This window comes from Agelaius phoeniceus, chromosome 2 (genome assembly GCF_051311805.1).
Source record: "Agelaius phoeniceus isolate bAgePho1 chromosome 2, bAgePho1.hap1, whole genome shotgun sequence".
Taxonomy (NCBI): Eukaryota; Metazoa; Chordata; class Aves; order Passeriformes; family Icteridae; genus Agelaius; species Agelaius phoeniceus.
In genome coordinates, this window is record NC_135266.1 from 15,633,342 (window position 1) to 15,653,818 (window position 20,477).

Genomic DNA, 20,477 nt, shown 5'->3' on the forward strand with positions numbered 1-20,477 from the left:
AATCCTTCCCCTATCTCTCAGAAGTGGACCCTCCCATTGCTCCTGGTGATGTGCAACCTCTAGGATGCTTTCCTTCTGCTAATAGGAAGGGACAGCAAAGCAAGGTGGGCTGTGGAGAGTTAGGGAGGAACACGGTGACATCCCCAGTTCTAAGCATGCAAATGCTGGCTGTAGTCCACCACAGCTGGGAAGGTCCCTTTTGCTGCTATAGTCAAGAAAATAATCTTTTCTGTAAACTATGGGTAAAATTAAACTGTTCATAATTTCCTTTTTGAAGGTTGAATATTAAAAAATTTCCCAGAGTTCTTCTATTTGTCATAAAGAAGGACATACAGACATGCTGAAATTAGCTCCTGACTCCCAGGTGTAAGTGCATTCCAAAGCTTTGTAGATTACCCTAAGTAACCCACTACACCTAGTGCTTAAAGATCTATGAAGTATTTAAAGTCAAACCTGAGCAAGAACAGTTATGCTCTTGTTTCTGAGGTGCTGGTGGATGCACACTGTATTAAATCCACTGTTCCCCGCTTTAAAACAACCTGCCAGCCTCCACAAATAAAAGAATTAACAAACCACTACAGACAACTCCAGACACATTACCATCCGTTAGCTCTTCCCTGTGTGTGAAATATGATAATACTACTACTTCAACTTAGAAGGCTGTTACAAAGTTAAATTTATGAATGTTTTGAAGGAGTTATAAGACTACCACAGGAAAGTCATCATGGAAATTAATTAACCTGCCTTCAAGGCAGGGTTTGAAGAATGTACAGAGAATATGACATGAAAGATTCCACTTTACATGATGAAAATGAAGAGAAACGTTGAAGAACTATACATTAATTAAAGACATCCTTGTATTGAATGAGGCAGGAGTCTTGTGGAAAAAACCACTCTGCAAAGGCAATTAAAAAACTGATTCCTATCACAAACAACATACAATACTGTAGGGGAGGGCTTTGGTTTTGGAGCTCTCATGTTTTCTGTATAGTTTCCTTAAGTTTTTTTAAAATCTCCTTTTTATTTTTTTTTCCATGGCATGACTGCAGGTATGAATGCTGAGAACCAGCTATCAGAGGAAATTACAGTAGTAGGAGAATACTTCTTTCTCCATGTGACATGCTGTGCTTATGGGCTTCAGGACTACTTGAGAGCCAGCACTGGTGGGCTCCTGTTCCTCGGGGCAGATTCTCCAGTGCCCCCATCCATCCCTCTCCTCTCAGCCACTGGCTACTGCCTGAATACCCTCTCTCCCTCATACCCTTTTCTCCAGTTTCTGGCCATAATCTTCCATCTTTTCATGCCTCACATCCATTCTCTGCTGTCCTGTTTCCCAGTCCTGGAAATTCATTCTCTGTGTTTCCTTTCTTCATCACTAAGCCCATATATCTTGCACTGAGACCAGCTGCTCTTTCCCATGTGTTCATCAGACACCAACAGGCTGAAGATTAATTACTGTCACAGGAGATTCTTCCTTTTTTCGGTTTTGTTGCCAAAGGAGCCCCTGGAAATTAGGATGAACAGCTACAGTGAGAGGTGGGTTTTTTCTTCTGTCATATGACCAAAACTGCAATTTAATCTTTAGACAGGTAGAATAATAAGTGGGGCCCCTTGATGTAGGGTTGGTGGGAGAAACAGCTGAAATAAAAATATCACTTGGCACTTTCAAAATGTGGTAGAGTTCTAAGCAATGAAAATTACATATTTCATTGATAAAGCAACATTACAAATAATTATTACTATATGCACCAGAAACCCTAAGTCTGTGTAGCTAAACTTTATTGAGGTGTGTGAACCCACACATCACTTCAACGCCACTTCAATGTCTAGATGGAAGAATTGCTGCCCAGCACCCCAACAGAATAATTGCCTCTTAGGAAACAGGAGACACATCAGGAATACCAAAGTAAATGCTGTCCTCCTCCTTCCTCTCATATTGACCATGGTCTGTACTTTCAGGTGAAGAATATAAAGGTAACATAATTGCTTGGCAAAAAGAAGAAAAAAGGAGTAAGATTGGAAAGTGGAAGGATTACATTTATCTTACATTTAAATTTTGGTAAATTGGCAGTGAAGATGGGTCAATAAGATGTTTGACATCTCACACCAGTTCTGGCAACGTTTTGAGCAGGAGCTGCCCCAACGCCGCAAGCCCTGGGGCCGTGTGCGCTCCCCTGGCACTGCTGTGTCCCAACATGGTCCGGAAACAGCAAAACCAGTAACGGGAGGCAAAAGAAGCATAAAAAGTGTGTGTTGAAATTTTGGGAAGGGGAGTTAAACCACTAGTATGTGAGTGATGAGGCGAGACAAAGATGATGTTCATTTCTCCTCTTCTAACACCGAGTACAAAGTGGTCCTGCTGCTGCCGGGCCAGCCCGGCCCGAAGAGACCCCGTGCGGGAACCGCGACCGCAGCCGGATGGGAAGGACACGGCTGTGCCTTTCCCCGGTGCCATCGATTCACCCGAGGCCGCACGAGGCTGCAAAGAGCGGGCGCAAACACCTGGATGGAAAAACGGCTGGATCGGCCGGGAAAGCCATAGAGCGCGCGTTTTTTGGCTCTGAGGGATAACCCGAGTGAACGCGCCCGAGCACCGCAGCGCCGCTCAGCCCCCCCCCGCCCGAGCGCAGCCCCGCAGCCGGAGCGCTGAGGGCGGGGCGCGGTTCCACCTGGGCAGCGGGCCCGCCCCGCCGTGAGGGCCCGGCCGCGGCCCGCCCTCCCTCCCCTCCCTTCGCCGCGCCGTCAGGTGCCGGGGCGGGCACTGCGCCTGTGCGGCGGCCGCGGGCGCAGCCAGCCCAGCCGGCCCCGGCGGGACGCGGCGGCGGCACCGGCGGGGAAGATGGCGGAGCCGGGGGCTGCGCGGAGCCACCCGCGGGCCACAGGTAAGGGATGGGGCCGCGTCCCCGCGACGTGCGGGGTACGGCGGCTCCTCCGCCCGCATCCCGCGGCTTTCCCCGGCGCTGTCCCGTCCCGTCTCTCGCCGCCCGGCGCCGGCGCTGCCCGAGCCCCGGGCAGGGGGCGGGCGGGGGTCGCTCCCCGGCAGGTGCCGCCGGGTCCGGCCGCCATCTCGGAGGGATGGGGCGGCCGCTGTCGGCGGGAGCCGCGGCGGTGTCGGCGCTGGGCGGCCGCTCCCGAGGGGACACGGAGCGGGTCCCGCCCGCGGCTCCCGGCGATCCCCGTCCTTGCCCTTTGTGGGGCGGGAGGTGTTTGCCATGAGGTGGCTTTTGTGCCGCCGCGATTTCCCCGGCCGCCGGCGGTGCTGCCGGGGCGGGAGGGCGGCAGCTCGGCTGTGCCCCGAAGTGCAGAGCGGGGAGGCAGCGATTTGTAGAGCTCCTTCTCGGCGGTGCCTGGGCCTGCCTGTGCCGGTGCTGCCCAGCCCGGGCAGCAAACTGGTTGAGCGGGTATCGGGCGTGAACACCGCACGCAGAGCCCTTATATAGGCACGGCTCCTGGTTAAGGTCCCTCCTCGCTGCTCGGCGAACATAACTTTTCATTTCCGAGGATGAAAAAGGGCGTGTGAGATGTGTGGAGGTTGCTGTGCTGTATGTGGGAGCAGCACCTGGCATGGGATCAGTTCCCCAGCTCCATGAGATGTTGGAGCCAAAGCTGGTGGTCGTGACCTTGGCTCTTGGCTTCATATGTAGGTGTTGGGGTGGGTCTGGCTGCTCCTTCTTCACATGACTTCCCCTGGGCTCAGTGTGAGATGAGTGGTGATTAAGGTGTTATGCAGGTGCTCATTACACTTTTACCTTAATTATCTGGTATGGAGCCTGTGCTTTGTGGATGGTAAACCATCTAAACCTGGTGCGTAAGAGGGAATTAATTTCCCCGTTTGTCCTAAGCCACTGTAGTGACTAAAAGTAGCTTTACAATTGCTTTGGGAGATAAAGAAGGATTACTCTTTCAAATTTCTGGAGAGGGAATCTGCGACTTTGACTTCTCTGAGGTAACACAGTGTGAGGAGCCAAGGAAGGAGCTGGGAGTGTTTGCTGCTCCTCGCCCTTCTCCACATGCTGAGCAGTTGTGGCTTTTGCTGTAAGGTTGTTGCTGTTGAGCAGTCAGGCACTTCTAGGGCTTGGGTCTCCATTTCTTAGTATTTCACATGGAAGGCAGGAGGAAATTAATGCTCAGAATTCATATTTGTGAGAATTTTTTTAAACCTCTTGTCTAAAGCATAGGGAATTCTTCCCAAAATTCACTTGCATTCTTCCCATTTTTCTTTTTGTGGGTTTTTTTTTTTTTAGTTTATACATTCTAACTTCAGAGGCAAATGTTGCAAAAAACTTTCACTCCTTATATTGACCAGTACATAATCTATTTTTCACCCTGTATGAGATTGGGAATCCATAGAAAAAGTAGCATGTACTCTAATTAAAGATGGTATCAAATGGGGTCATGTGTTGTAGGGCATGGACAGGCACAGACAGATGTCATTACTTGTGGTCAAGCATTGACATTTGAGCACTAATACCCAAGGAAGGCAGTATATATACAGTGGTCTTGGCCAAATTTGTTATTTGAATTGTCTGCTAGAAGATAATTCATGATGTGGTGTAAAAGATGGTGTATGTGTGGGGTGTGTTACAGACAACAGTATGGATAGCATTTGATCTCCTGCAGAGAATGAGGCTCTTTTTTGTGGGACTTCCCAATTTTGTAACAAGCACAACAGCTACTAAAGTGCATCATTAATATGGATGTGGAAATGGTGCTCTCTTAGTTCATGTTTGTATGTATGCCTTGGTCCTGGAAGTCCTTGCCTTGGTCATAGGGATAGGAAGAATTTTACCTCTCTGTTCCAGAGTAAAATGCTCCTTCCCACGGTGTTGTTCTCCAAAAGGGTGCTGCCAGCAACAGGCAGTGACTGAAGCCACCGTTCCCTTTCCCAAACTGGAGTTCTCTGGCAGCATCTGAGCTTTGATCTGTAGGATCCTCCAGTGCTGGGGGAATTGCTAGGATGGCAGTGCAAGCAAGGCACTTCAGACTGTCTGCCCAGACCAAGCTGTAACAAACAAGCCTGCAAGAATGGTTTTTTTTTTGCATCTCTTGACTACTAAAGGAGAGAATATTGTTAAATTGTTTCTAATTCTGCAAACAAGGAGCAAAATTCTGTGGTACAAGAAAATAGTAATTGCAGAGCTCAATTATATCCCTTTGCCAAAAATCAAAGGCATGAGGCAAACAATAGCATGAGAAGACACTGTAGGAATCTTTTTGTCAGGGAGAGTGTTAGGTGACCAAAATGTGGGCATTATTGCTGCTGCTGTCTGTAGTAAAGGTAATGACTAAAGAGCATTTGAAGGACAAGAGCATTGAATCTCTTGTCTTCTTTTTTACTGCCTGGTGAGATTTGCTTAAAGTATGTGCTAGGGGGCTGAAATACTGGACACTTTGATTTTCAGAGTAAGATGTGTTTGTTCGTTGTTTGAGTTTTTTTCCTTCTAGAAAACGTGATCATGCCTAAAAGAATTTAAGAGAAAAAATGATGTATTGTGCCATCTTAGACTGTATATCACAAAACCAGTTTGTGTGAGAGGAATTAATGTGTGGATTCCTTTAAAAATACTGTGTGGGTTTTTCTTCTTGATCTCATTGCTTTTCCAAGTAATTTCTCATAGGCCAAAATGATTTAACCAATGTGTACTTACATTCTTCTTTTTGTACTGTACTGTTTTCTCTCATATATGGATACTCAAAGTTGTTTATCCCCAAGGTTAATTCATGTGCTGCTTTTCATGTAATGTTACCATTTGCAAGTATTGGCCTTAGTTCAGGGCAGTTTAATACACTCTCAAGGTTAGTGTTTTGGTATTTGAAGGATTGGCTTTGTCCTTAAAAAAGCAAAGTCAAACCCCCTTCCAGTAAAGTTCACTAAACGGCAGTGAAGAAAAATGTCTTGCCTTTGAGTTCCAGGGCTGCAGCAGTAGAAGGAAGGTGTATCCCTTGAAATGCACAGGTTAGGAAAGTAAAGCATCTGAAAGCTTTAGTGTTTATAGGACAGTGTTGTATAGTGTCACATAGCTCCATTTGCTTTGGTGGCTGGTGTATCCACAGCAGTGGAAAGGCATGAGGAATGCTTTTTTGAACATAGGGTAATTATTTCTGGATGTGCTAATTGAAGGAGCATGCATGTATTTAATGTAAATGAAACTATGTATCCTGTGTGATGATACTGTATGAAGATACATGTAGTTAGGTTTTTTTTAAATCTTGTGAATAAATAAAATACAATTGTAATTTTTTTGGTTATCAGTCATTCAATGTATGTGGACCAAAACTGACAGGGGAAATTCTTAAAAAATCTTATGTCTGGCATTTATAAGTAAATGCTTTCTAAGACTACAGAATAAAGCAAGGCTTTAAATTCTGTTCAATTCTGGACTGCTTAGATGATTGGAAAAAATATCTTATTTCCTTCTTGTGTGTTTCACCTTTGCAAGAAGGTCCCAGCATCAGGATTATTGAGTAGCTTGTTTGGCTCTTCTCTTTTACTTATCTTTACCACTCCTTGTGAAATCAGGTTTTTGCACCAGCTCTCTGACAGGGCATTGCAGCTTCCAGCCCTTTGTGACTGGCTCAAGCTGTTGAGCAGATCCTAGAAGCAGTAATCCTCAGTTTAGATTCTACATCAATTTATATAATGCTTTTTTTGTTTAAGATACTGTTTTATGGAATTTTTATAAATAACTGGACTGTACAGGTCCAGTTATGTATAAGATGAAGAGAGATGAAGCTGATCAGGAAGCTAATGCAAATTTTGGGAATGCTAACTGCATTTAGTTACTTATATTACACACTCAGATTTAACTTTCTTGTGGACATCTACTGGTTGAGAGGGAAAATCTGGATAATAGGCTTAAATAGTGGAAGAAATAATAATGCTCAGCCAAGGTTATTGGAGTAATCAAAAGCAAAGTTCAGTACTGTAACAGGGTTAATTTTAATCTGCCTGTTTTAGGTAATTTTACATAATTTCTGAGTTATTTTGCTGTAATTGACTCATGTTTGGTGTTTTCATCACAACTTGATATATTACTGGTGTATTTTCTGTGCCTGGAATTAGTGCATGTAGGAACATGGTATGTATCAGTTTTCCCAATGTACCTGTGTTCAAGCAGCTCACCCAGTGAAAAAAGTGACTTAAAATCTTGGGTAGTCACATTACCCTGGGCTGGCTTTAGATAGGATATTTAGAAATACCTTTCACTGTGTCTTATATTCACAATGATTAATGATGATGATGATGTGTTGCTGTGCAAAGATAAGTAGGTTTCACAAAGTGGAAATCTATCTAACCATTATAGAAACCCTCAAGTTTATTGTTATGTGGTTTAAAAGACTAATGCATCTGACAGACTTTGTCATTCAAAGAGTACACTATTGTTTTTCTTCATTTGTGTCATGAAGCTGTCAAGATCCTAAAACCCTATCACTCTCTGTGGATCTGAATGTTGTAAGAATCTTAGTAAAGTACTTCTTGTTGTAGTTAAATAGTAATCCAAATGTTTCATTTGGAATTACTTCTGGCTTTGAGTTGTCCTCTGTGTATGCACATATATAATGCATGTGCATTTCAGGCTTTTTGCAGTTGTAATGAACTAATATATTCCAATCTTGCTGGTCACATTCTTGGTTTTTGTAATTTTCTTTTTGTAACTCTTAAATGCATTATCCACAGTAGTTACACTTTCCCATAATTATTTAATATCTATGCCCTCTGTGATCTGAAGTTTTGTGAAGTATTGTGCTTCTTTTCATTTAATGTATTATTAGTATGTGTGTCATCTTTGTTTGCCAAATGTCAGATCAAACTGTTTTGCCCTAAATTCTGGGACATCAATTTTGCTTTTGCACTGGAATATCTGAAGGCTTTTGCTGCTTCTTTCATGTGCTTGTGTCTGCTTTCCTTTGATCGAGGGGGAGCTGATTATTCCTGTGGTATTGAGGTGCTGCAGACAAACGCCTGCTTTGCTGGGATTGATAAAGCATTTCTGTGATCTTTGCATCAACTTCAGGTACACAGCAGGTGTTTGTTGTTTTAGCAGCTTTTCAGTGAGGAGCTCCAAAGCAGTGATGAATAGGAGAGGTATTCCTGATGTTGTGCAGGGTTTGCACAGTTATGCTGTGGTAGCTGTTTGCTTAGGCATGAGCTTGCTTTAAACTGGTTTTCTCTGTGTGCCAAAGTTTGTTTTTTTCACTGTGTTTTCATGTTACTTTTCTTGGCATAAAGATGCCAATAGCAAGCTTCTTGTATTAATGTTTCACTTTTGTTATATGCATTCCTTTACAATGTGTAAAATGCAGCTTTTTTGTGTTCCAGTGTTACAGGTATGTGCTTTTTGATTGGACCAGTTGGAAAAATAACGTTGAACTCAATTTCTTCTAATGATTTAACAGAAGAGATTGTTTCCTGTGCATCATATAATGTTTAACTTTTTGAGCTCTGTTTTTCCTTCCAAAAGTAAATATACATTTAGTGCAGTGTTGGACATTCAAATCCTTTTTTCTGGTTTGTGAAAAATCTGTAAACTCTTGTTTCCTGTATTTTGAGTACAGAAATAGATGAAATTGTCCGAGCTTTCGAGGTCTACCCCTTCAGTAGTAATTGCATGTGTTGTTTTGCATTGTTGTGTCCTTGCATTTGCCTTCCAAGAGGAACAGTCAATGGAATATGTATTAACTTGGTGTAATATGATGAGCATTTTAATCTAGGGTGTCTTCTGCATTGTTGTGCCAGAGGTTGGTGCCTTGTTGGCTTTGTGCATGTTAATACATCTGCTTGCACAAAAATGAAAATGGATTTTATGCCCCATAACCTTAACGCCATCACAGGTGTGTTGTGCATTCAACCAGTTTAGAAGAAATTACATGAAGCTTCATAAATCTAGTTTTCTTTGTTGAATAGTTTCTCTTAGATACTTCTTTTTCCTAGCAGTGATTTCAATAAATAACATGAGTGAGAATTTATCACTTCTACCTGAGATTTTGATAGGATGGCAATGGGTGTGTTAGATAAAATACATGATACCATATATCAATTTGTGGATGCCACTGTAAAAGCATATCAAAAAATCTTCAAGAAAACAGTGGTAATACTACTACAGTTAGTACAGTTTTGTCTGTTTTGGTGCCAGATGCTGGAGGATGTGTTGTGGTTTTGTTTCACTTAGGAAGATCTGCAACTATGCCTTGCCCAGTTCAATCCATATGAATTATCAAATTACTTGTTTCATGCCAAGCAGAAGCCATCAAGGCTCTGCTTTAATTCAGAAAAATGCTCATTCAAATATTTATAGTTTGAAATTAATTTTGCTCGTGGGTGTGGAATAATGAAATTCTTCATGTGGCTACAATCAAAAGAGAAAGATACGAGCTTTCCAAAGGTGCTGTGGCATGCCTGGGGCTGTAACCACAGCAGGAGTGCTGAAGGGGTCCAGGCAGAGCTCTGCTGCCTTCTCACTTCAGTGATAGATCAAGTGAGAGCTGGAATACTCCAGTTTGAATAAACTAGCCTTGATTGTTGAGTTGGAATAAACTTTCAATATCCAATTATATTGGGAGTAAATTAAACTTAATTTTGAAAAAACTCCAGCCATGTGAAACAAAAATATTTTTTATGCTTCTAAGTTTGCTGCATGACAAATCACCCTTTCCTTTTGTCTCAGAAGGGAAAACAGGACATACTGCAGTGTTTATCCACACATCATTACTGTGATTTTTACATAGTTCAAGTTAAGGGATTTGGTTTCCCTTCCCATGGGAGGGTGGTATCAACAAATGGGAAGAGTTTTCCTTTGCCTTTTGCTGGTGACTTGCCTGCATCTTGCCAGTTTTCATTCCCTTGTCTGTGTTGAATGTGGTGTCTGTGTCTGTGTGCAGACCCGCTCTGTGTCAGGGGAAAGAAACCTCAGGGAAAGAACTGGAATGTGCTGTTGGGTCTCGTAAAATGTTGATAAACAGTGAGAAAATTATGGCTTCCAAAATAAATGGTGGATGAGTTCTAATTCTCCTTTCCCTCTCCTGAAGGGGAGGGAGCCAGTAGGGCTTTACTCTCATGTGTCTTGACTTTTGATGCCATGCATCAGCCACAGGACATATTTTTCCCATATGCTTAATGGTCTATTAATAGATGTGAGTATTTCCATTCTGTTTCCTGGGTTTAGTGGCTCTAAGTGCTGTGGTTACAAGTAAACATGGCACTTTTCAGTAGAGTGAGGAAGTGGTTTTAATGATGCAGTGAAACAAGAGAGTGACCTTCCGTTGGCACAAATGAGTTTTTGATGAGGTTCTGGATGTGAGTACTGCGTTGCAGGGTTGTGAGCCAGGATGTGTTTCATGGCTTGTTGAGGCCAGGTTATGGCACTGAATGAAAATGTTTGAGCCCTGCATAGGGAAGAAATGGTTTAGAGAATGTATTATGGAGAAAGGTTGCTTTTTTATGGCATTATCAAGTTACAGAACTGAAAGAAAACTTGAAACAGAAATAACTGAACAGATTGAAGCATTTACAGATAATGTAAATAGCTTGGGTTTTGTAATAATTTTTATATTCTATAGGCAGTTTTGCATCTCTTTCATGCCTTGCAGTATGTTTTCCCTGTTTTGGGTTGGGGGTTTTTTGCTTCTGAGGTTTTTGCAATCTCTGTTCTTATAACAGAGTCACTGCCATTATCCAATCTTCCTTTAAGTCTCATACAGCCAAAGGATGTAATAAAAAAGTAGCCTATCCTTGAATTTTAATGTATTTAATCTGTGATGATGTTGTCCAAATCATGTGTGAGTGGCACTGAAAATCATGTTACACAGTGCAAGCACATCCACTTTCAGATCCAATTTTTGTCATGGTCTGTTTGAAGTGCTGAAGGTGAACTGAATACTATAAGGAAAGTCTTCATGCAACCTCCTTGTAGTGAGTGCTCCCTAAAGCATAGTGACAAGCTTACAGGCCATGTAGCAAGTGAAAAGGTGTTTAAAATAGCACAGTGATGCTCCTGGAAGATCACTAAAATCTCTGGTGATAAAAACCCCTGCACTACATAGACCTTCTGGTGCCTACTTGCTGATAATGGTGCATCTGTGCTGTTGATAAAATGAGACCCTACCAGGATAACTCACGTGCTCTAGTCTGCTTCTTGCCACAATTTCATAATTACACTCAATACAGTAATTCTTGCTCTTGCTGCCCCAGCAGAGCTCACTCATTCTATCCAGCCTGGGGAGTGGAGGAAAGCATGATGGAGGAGACTGGGCCCATAAGATGGGCTCCAGCAGGAATTTACCTCTCACCAGCCCACCTACCTCCTGCAGTGGGACCCCGGAGGGCTGAAGTAGCTCTGAAGTTTTTCTTGTGCAGCTGCAGAGGAGGCAGAGACCATGAATAGGAAAAAGGTGGAAAGGAAAAGAAAATGCATTCCATGCTATTTAACCTCTCCTTCAGGCGTTACTGTTCAGAAGTAGAGAATCACCATATCAAAGAGCTCTTTGAAAATCAAAGGTAACAAAAACAAATGTTTTCCTAGTCTTCAGAGCAGCTCTTGGTTAATGTGTTGCAAGTGTGATATACTTACTTAAGTTATAGACTTGGAGAAGTGGAGGGGCAAAAGTCCTCAAGATGGTTTGTTAATGGCTATTTTGCGCTGAAATGAACCAGATATCTCCTGGCGATGCATGCATCTTGAGAAATTCTGGTCAAAACCTCCATGGTATAAAGTAATGGAAGATGTAATTTTCCTATTCTGACCCAATGGCTGAGAACTGTTGGATCTGAGGAGCAATGTTTCAAGCTGATTGTACAGTCCTTCATAAATTTGTACAACTGAAAACCACCAAGAAATAAAATTCTTAAAGGAATGTGGAAAACTGCTCAGCAACTGAAAGGTAACTATAATTCCAACATTTTAGATTTGAAAGCATTCAGCCATCCCTATCTGTTTCCAGCTGTGTAATCTAGTCCATTACCTTGTACCTTGCCAGAATAAACCAAATTTGTTCTTCTTGGGTGTTGTTTGGTAAAAAAATGTAATTTCACCATTGTCTGACAGATGCCAAGTGCTGTTATTGGGGAATAGTGAAATAAATAAATACACATATTTATTTGTAGGTAGAGCTAGAGTGACATTCTTTGAGTATACAGTTTGGGGTCTTTGGGAATTTCCTGTGTCAAAGTTTATACAAACTGGTAAGGAACTGATGGTGTCAGGCTTGTAGAGGAAAAGAATTTCAGTATGCATCATCTAGCTCTGCTTTGAGAAGATGGTACAGGATTTGGCTTCTGGTTCTGGATTTAATGAAGCATGTTACACTGAAGTAATCTGCCCCTAAGTCTTCAAATGTTTAACCAGGAACAAGAATCTCTTAATCTTTTGCTGCTAGTCAACTGTCTCCTTTTGTTTCAGAAGTATTTGGTGCATCAATAAAAAAGTACTAAAAGCAAAGACAAAAATATTTCTTTCTTGCGTGTTAGATGGTCCTCTTGCCTATGCACAGGAGCAATACCAAAATGTTTGCTTGCTTGTTTGGGAGAAGTTAATTTCAGATCTCATTTGTATTCTCAGGTAAGAAGTTCAGATGCTGATCTACTGGAAAAAAGAAGTGTTAGTTTTGGTTTTTGTTTATAGCATTAATCCTCATGAAGGTAGAGAAGGTGGGTATAGTTGGCTGTTAGTGATGGTGGGTAGAGAAGGTGGGTTAGAGAAGATGGGTGTAGATGGCTCTTTGTCCCATTGCCTGTTAGCCCAGATGTATCCATTCTTTCTTCTACTGTCAGCTGAGGCTTAGAGAGCAGCCTTCTTGTGTGTGTGTGGACCTACATTTCCCTTCTTCCTGACTTCTTCTTACATGTGCAGGACTGCATGCATCCCCAACTCCTCTTGGCCTCTTCCAAAATATTTACTGGTTTCTATTTCTTCAGCCAACTCAACCTCTCTCCTCTACTCATCTCTCTCCTCTTTTCCCTCGCTATGGGTAGGCAGGTTTTTCAAGCCCTGACTCTGTATCTTTTGATTTGTATCTACATGTGAAACAAAATTCTGGAAGAGTGTAGGATTCCCATGTAAGTGCTGGCTTTCAGCCTGAGTGTTTGTGATATGGGGCTCCACATTCAGCAGAGCTGCTCTGTTGCCACAGTCAAACAAAAGCCTTTCCTTGTACAGGTGTGTCCTGAACTTTGCTCTGCCCACAATTAGTCTGTGTCTAATCACCCTGGCAAGGAGCTCCACAGTCAGCTGCCTTTGCTGAGAATCCTACAGTGAATGTCTTTGCAGTGAGGCGAGGTTTGAGGACAGATAACCTCTTGTTATGAGACCTACCAATTACAGTCCAAACAAGCAAAGTTCCTTGCCCATCGATCTGGAGAAGGAGCAGCTTGGTTCATGATATGTGGAAGTGGAGAGAAGAACAGGACAAGTGAGTGCATGAGCACTGAGGTTCCTGAGGCAGCAGCTGGTTCCTGCTCTTACAGACACACAGGATGTTGGGACACAGCACCTGTGATCTTTTACTGTGCTGCAGGGTGGCAACCACTGCTCAGGGTGATTCTGGTCAACTCAGTTCAGGATCTAGAGAAGCCCTAGACAAGAGGGTGGGAATAAAAATTCAGATGTCTAATTTGCTTTGAAAAGTATTCTAGTGGGGTTACGTGCTTTGCAGGGTGAATATTTGCCATTATGTTTCAAGAACTGACTAGGTGAAGTTAAGACACATCTCTTGGGGCTTAGAACAAAGTGTACAACCCATTGATGGGTTTTGGTTTTTCTGTGCTTATATACAAAATAACTTTCACCTAATGAAGCAACCCTGGTGAGTCATTTTATTAACTATAGTTGTAATGATGGAATTCCAGATTAGCAAGGGAAAACAAAACTGGTGAAAAAGAAATAAACAAAAAACCCCAACCCAAACAAAAATCCCCTTCTGACGTATCTTTCATGTCAGTATGTTTTGGATGTATCCTTCATGATTTTAAAAGAATAAACCAAGAGAGAATTGCTGACGTGTATAGTCATTGTATGCAGTTTTCAGATTCCTTGTAAATGCTGGAGATAGCAATCTTTTGAATGCACTCTTGCAACAATTGCTGAGTATTAATAAATTTCTGAGTGCATTTAAGTAGGCAGGCAAGACTCTTTTCTCCTGTACTGCTGGTTTTTCACCTAGGTTTGCACTGTATAGTAAAGATAAATGGCATTACTGGTTAGCTTGCATGGAGAAACATGATGCAGTCTCCACTTTCCTCATTTGAGACCTTCCTTTGTCAAGGAAAAATGTCAGATGAAAGCTTGCTGGAAGAAGTAAAAATGTCAGCCATAACACTTAGCAAGCTTGGATTTTTTTGTTCTTGGTATTGTGGGATTTATGGCACCAGGCTGTGGGCACATCTGGAGCTAAATGAACAGGCAGGCACATTGCTGTGACTCTGTTTGCAGGGACTCTGCTGTTACAGGCTTCTGCCATTTCTTTAGTAGAAGGGAATTTAACAGTGTCAAGTGTATTGTATCATCAAAGCAGTGGCAGCTTTGCTGTTTTTCTCTAAGATTTTTCTGGAGGATGCCAGAGCTAGGAGAGATTAAGAGATCCTGCTGCCACCTACAGCATCAGCAAATACCAGATCTGTTCCAAGCACATACATGCTGTCCTTTAGTGGTTCAGGACTTCAGTTACTAAGATAGTTAGGGATATGCAGTAGCTATCTGGAAAAACACCTTTTCTCTTACTTAGCTGAGCTGTGGTTCTCACTGGGAGCCATAACTGGAACCCACTGTCAGAGCCTTACATGCCCAAGGGCAGATTTTTTTCAGCAAATTTGAGGGGAAGGGAATTTATGAGGCCAAGCACAACTCCTTAGTTTCAGATTTAAGAGCTTTCAAAGTAATTATAAAAATGTTCTTGTTATTTAGCTTTGTTTTATTTGACTTGACAAAAAGTTCAGTGCCATATAAATAAGGGAGGGGAATAAGGTCATATTTTGTGTGTTATGTAAAATATCATTAAGTTTTTTTGCCTTTGAAAATAGGATATATTATATCCTATTTATAGGGTATAATATATCTGTATATAACCTGTATATAATACAGATTGCCTGCCAAGTATAGAGAACTATCAGTTCTTAGCACTTTGCTTGTAGCATGAGGGTGTTTGCTTTTTGAAATGGCTGGCAGAACAAATTGCAGACAGGAGGTGTGAGGGGTTTTTGTGTACAGCACAGACATAGAGGAGATGGAAAGTTAAACTTTGGAACAGAAAACTGTGGAGAAAGGTGGAGATTTCCTTTACTATTTTCATGTCTCCTATTTTAAAATACAGCAAGATGAAAGGTGGTGTAGTTTCATTTGACTGACAGAATGAGAGTAGTAGTCAAACGTGTTTTGGCAGAGGGGTTTTTAAACTGTCCTTACACCTGTGTGTGGAGGCAGGGGGTGGACTACAGAGCAGCATGTGTTGGCAGGGATAGTAGGAACAGCCCACTTTATTTTAGGAAGAGTTGGAAGGAAGAGGTATGAAACTACATTTTTATGACAAGGAACATAAAGCTGAAGGCAGCTGAATGCTTAGAAAAGGTGATAAGTGAAGAAAATGTAACCTCAACAAAGGTGAATCTTGTACCTGATTTCAGGAAAGTGAGGAGGTGTGAGGTCTCTAAGGTTCAAAGCTGAGACACTGAGCACCCACGATTCTTGTGGATGGGCCTTGTGTTGGTGTATAAGCAGCTGCAAGGCAGCATGGGGTTAACCTCAACTTATTGCAATGATGGAAACATTTCAGTTTCAAAAACCTGCATTTGAACTATATCATGAAAACATTAGTAATCTGATTTTTATGCCTTTATTAACACTACTGTAGCCTAACTCTTAAAGCATGACTGACATGAACCATAATTGAGGTAGCATGCCCAGGATTGACAGCTCTGATGTCAGTAGTAAGGAAAGAATCCAGTTTTTCTTTCATTTTTTCTCTGGAAACTTCTATGTTCCTCTGAAACCAAATAAGATCTCTGCTTCAGCTATACTTGGGTAAGTTCTGGCAAGTTATTCAGTGATTTTTCTGTGCAGCTGCCTGTTTCTGAAGAACATTGTCAATGAGGGGAAAATGGTAGGAAGCTCACACTGATGCCTTATGTGGGGACAATAGAAAATGGTATTATTTGGTGCTATTTACATATAGTATATTGCTTTGGTAGCTCATGCTACCAAGACATGGCTGTGGTTCTGTATATGCTATCAATAATGAGTAATTGGTATTGCTTTCCTTAATCCTTCTTAAGATGCATTGATTTTTTTCTTCCCTCCAATATTGAGTATCTACTGTAAAAAAATCTTTATTAGTTGAAATCACTGACTCATGACATTTGTTTTGATGTTTCCTTTTCTACTTAGCTTACTTATTAGGTTTGAGTTTTGCAAGGAAGACACATCTGCTAATCAGTGACTGAGACTTGATCTTCTAGAAGGGCACAGAGCTCTTTAATCACTTGCATTTTAAAAAGACAAAAAAAGGTGTTGGAGAGGAGACAAGACATTGGAAAGTGGGTGGGTATGTTCTTTTGGTTTTAGAGACGCTGACTTAAAAGCAAGAATGAAGCTCATCATTTTAGTGTTGAAGCTCTGAAAAAGTATGGAGAATAAATAAGACACTTAAGCTAAAATTGAGCAAACCCATGTTTAATAGAGAATATCATACATTAATTAAACAATAAACAGGGTCCATATACATTCTTATTCGATGAAGAAATGTCATTATTAGAGAGCATTACATTGATTTTCATTGTAGTCCTGTTGTACATTTATTTATAAATGTAAAAATGTAAGGGTTTTGTGTATTGATTTTTTTTCTTTTCTTTAGTCAAATCTCTGCTTACAACAGGATCTTTTAAAAAGAGCATCCTGCTTCTGTTAGATGTTCCTGGAAAAGAAAATCAATGTATGAACTTGCATACTGAAACATCTACTGCATTGACTTAGTAATCTTTAATTCTCCATGTAAACAGAAGGAAAAATGATGTTCAGTAAGACTATTTTTTTCTTACAGTTTGTTATTTTTCATCTTCTGGTAACAGGTTTAACTTCTGCAATTTTTATGTGCACATCTATATATGTACACAGAAGAGTTCTTCTGAAGTGTACTGTGTTTATTTGTATTTGGAATTCTACACACAGTCACAGGAAAGAAAATGGTGTGCATCCCTTTGGTTCAGTGGGATTTATTGTCATGATGGGGAAAAGAATAATGGGATTAAGATTAAATAAAGGTTGAGAGTTTTATGTTGGCATTACTGCACTGCTGTTGTTTCCTCATGACCTTTTGCAGCATTGCTCTTGCTGTGCTTTCATTAAACTACAAAAACTCTGAACTCTCTTTGGATTTGTTTTCTATCTCTGAGGTTAACAGGGCATGAGCACTGTCTATTTCATGCTGCTCTGAGCATTCATCTTGAGCAAGTGCTGAACCTGGAAGTGAGTATTGGAAAGCTGCTACTATTACTGGGTTAATTTGTTGAAACTCTGCTAAGCAGTACCTGCTAATGAACATTTATAGAGGTTTGTCACAGTTGACAAAGATATTGTCAAGTGCAGATTTGTCAGTGTTACATCAGGAACTGGGTTCATTTCATCTATTTTAGGGATTCTGCTTAAATGTTGCAGTTCTCATGGAATCAGTTTTGAGGTTGTTTTATCTCTTTAGCAGTCCAAGGAGATAATTATCAAATTAAATATGTAGTATTTCAGTTCCTTTGCTAAGATGCTTTAGCTGGTTTCTTTCATTCTTCTCAGTCCTGCTGTTCTGTCCTTTAATTTCCTTGAGGTCTGTTCTCTGACAATGTAGAAGTGCTGCCTTCATATAGAAACCCAAAGGCTGATGGTGCTGTGTAGTGTAATATGTAATGGAATAGAAAAATATGAGCTTTAGATAGTCAAATTGTTAAAACCCCTAATTTTAGAGCTCTTTTAGAAGCCTTTGATCCTTAGCTGAAAACTCATCATTAAGTGTCCCTTCCCTGAAGGGATATATGTTCAACTGCTTAATGTTCTTAATTTGTCATCAATAAAAATGTAGAGTTTTGAAATTCTGACCCCCAAAAAAGAAAAGTTTAAATAAAAACTTCCTCCTTTGCTATTACATGTGCAGTGTAATTTTTCTGGTGTTAATAAGCAGGCGATTGAAGACAGTTGGTATTTTGAATATACCTGTAGAAAATCCTGCCATTTCCTGTATGTGCCCTAATGCCTCAGTGGCAGGAGAGTGCACAAATTGCATTACTGTGCACAATTAGGTTCTCTGCAGGAATTCATCTGACATCTGTCTGCCCTGGTTGTCTTGGGCTCCCTTTGAGTAGAGTGGAACAGGCACTTCTAAATTCCTCCCTCAGGAGGAGGTGACAGGTCTGAGAAGCTCTTCTCGTAAAGTGAGTGAGAGGGAAGCTGAGAGATGCTGCCTCTCAGAGGTGAGTGTCTGTTTATTTGGGCAGCTGAAGTTAGGCTGAATCTCACCCTTCCTGGTACACTGGAGGTGCTGTACCTGTCCTAATGTACAGCTCTGCAAATGAGGAGACAATTTGTGGCTGCTATCCAGTTCATGATATGCTGACAGCTGTAGCAGTTGCTTTACTCTGCACTGCTCAGGCTTTGAGGATGCTCAAGAGGCACAGGAGGGCTGGTTATGGCCCCTCTGTGCCCTGCTGAAGCTGCTGCCTGCGAGCCCAGGGGCAGAAAGATGGTGCTGTTTACAAGTCAGGTTTACCATTTTTGTTGCAAAGGTTAAGTGCCAGTCTGCTCTGATGTTTTCCCCTCTGTAGCAGTGTGTTGCTACCAGTTGGCATTTCATGGAGCCACGGCTCAGCCAGCCTTTCTCAGAGGCCTTTTGTTGACTCACAATGATGTTGTCAGTGGGACTTTTCCAGTGGCAGCAGTTTGTTCCAAGCTGCTGTCTTCCTCAGTACCTCTATGCCTTCCCTGGTGTGTGACTTGGAATGCCCCATCCAGGCAAAGGAAAGCTGCTTGTGCCCTGTGTGACCTGTATGATGGGCAGGATGTGGCCAGGAGGCTGCTGGTTTGGTACCACTGATTGGTTGTTGGTAATCATTCAAACCATTTATCACTTCATTTAAATCTCTTCTTTTTAAGAAGGCAGGCAAATTTCATGGGATGTTCAATTATGGATGTGTTGATGTGTCATGAAGATATGTCATGCTCTTGTTTCTCTGGCTCTGAAAGCTTATTCTAATCATCAAAAGAGTTACTGCTCCATATATACTGTATATCACTATAACTTTGACCATTGAGGTTACAACATGTGCCACTTAAGCAAACACTGTGATATTTTAGCTTTTTGCAATATAGTAATTAAATAGAAATGTGGGATAGAGGTTATGATAATTACCAGTCTCTGTTTTAGAAAAGTCTGTGTAAGGTAAACCCATATATGCATGGATTCCTGTGAAGTCTGTCATTCAGCAAAGCATTTGGGATGAGGTTTGAAAATATTTAAAAAAAACCCAAAATCATCAAGCTTCAGGTTTTTTATTTGAGTTTTGTTTTGTTTTGATTATACAAATTGTTTATCCATGCAGGGTATTTTTATTGCTAAATTGGGGGTAGTCATGAAGATTAAGACTTAACATACTGTATTAATTCTGTTTATTGGACCTTGATATTGGGTATATGTTTTGCTTATTATGGGCTTCCTGGTGAATGTAAGATTACTTTCCAGATGCAACTAGAAGGCCACAGAATTAGCAGGCTCTGTAGCCCCCTGCTTTGGAGATGAAGCCATTACTGATGCGCCAAAATGGAATAAATGAAACTTCTTTTTTCTGCATCATTTGCTAAATACAGGTAGTATTTTATCTTTGACCAGTTCTCCTGCCAGAGCTGCCTTATGTAATTTTTAATGCCTTATTACTATAACCACTGGGGGACAGGGACTGCCTTTTATCTTGTGTTTCTACTCTGAGCCAAATATTAAAGACTTTTTGCAATTTTTTCCTACAATAGAAAAGAATATTTTTTTCTCCTAAAGAAAAAACAAAGTCTAAGAAAATAGTATTTTGTCTGAATCCTTAAAACATAGTTAAACAACAGAGTAAAGGAACACATTGAAAATAAAGGAACAAGACCATGGAAGAGAGCATAATCTCTGAAAATTTAAAAAAATTTAAAATTGCAAGGCAAATATTTTTGAGGAGCAAACTGGCAAAGACATAAAAAAACAGTGAACATGTCACCCTTGATACAGACCCTGCCAGACTTTGTGGTAGGTTGCTAAATGGTCCATGTGTGAAAGGAACACAAGAGACATAAGGCTGTATCACTGAAGCTTAGTTACTTGCTTTAGTGTTGTGTATAGAGGAGCTTAGGGGTGTTTCTTGTCCAAGTCTTTCTTAAAATGGAATATACCTTGATCTATTGCTTAAATTATATTTGATGCTAGAGGAAATTAGCTGTAATACAAAGGTTTAAAAACTCTAGAGAAGTGAAAAATTAAAA

At 41.1% G+C, this 20,477-nt stretch overlaps 1 protein-coding gene across 2 annotated transcripts in view; it reads left to right on the plus strand.

Moving 5' to 3' along the window:
- Positions 1–2,655: 2,655 nt before the first annotated feature.
- Positions 2,656–20,477, plus strand: part of MAP7D2 (MAP7 domain containing 2) — an 81,756-nt gene continuing 63,934 nt past the window's right edge. The window contains exon 1 of one of the 2 annotated variants that reach the window (XM_054628220.2): positions 2,656–2,882. In XM_054628220.2, the coding sequence (XP_054484195.2) occupies positions 2,840–2,882 (43 nt within the window). In that variant the 5' untranslated portion in view covers positions 2,656–2,839. The remainder of the gene's footprint in view (positions 2,883–20,477) is intronic. The other variant, XM_054628221.2, reaches the window with a different exon arrangement.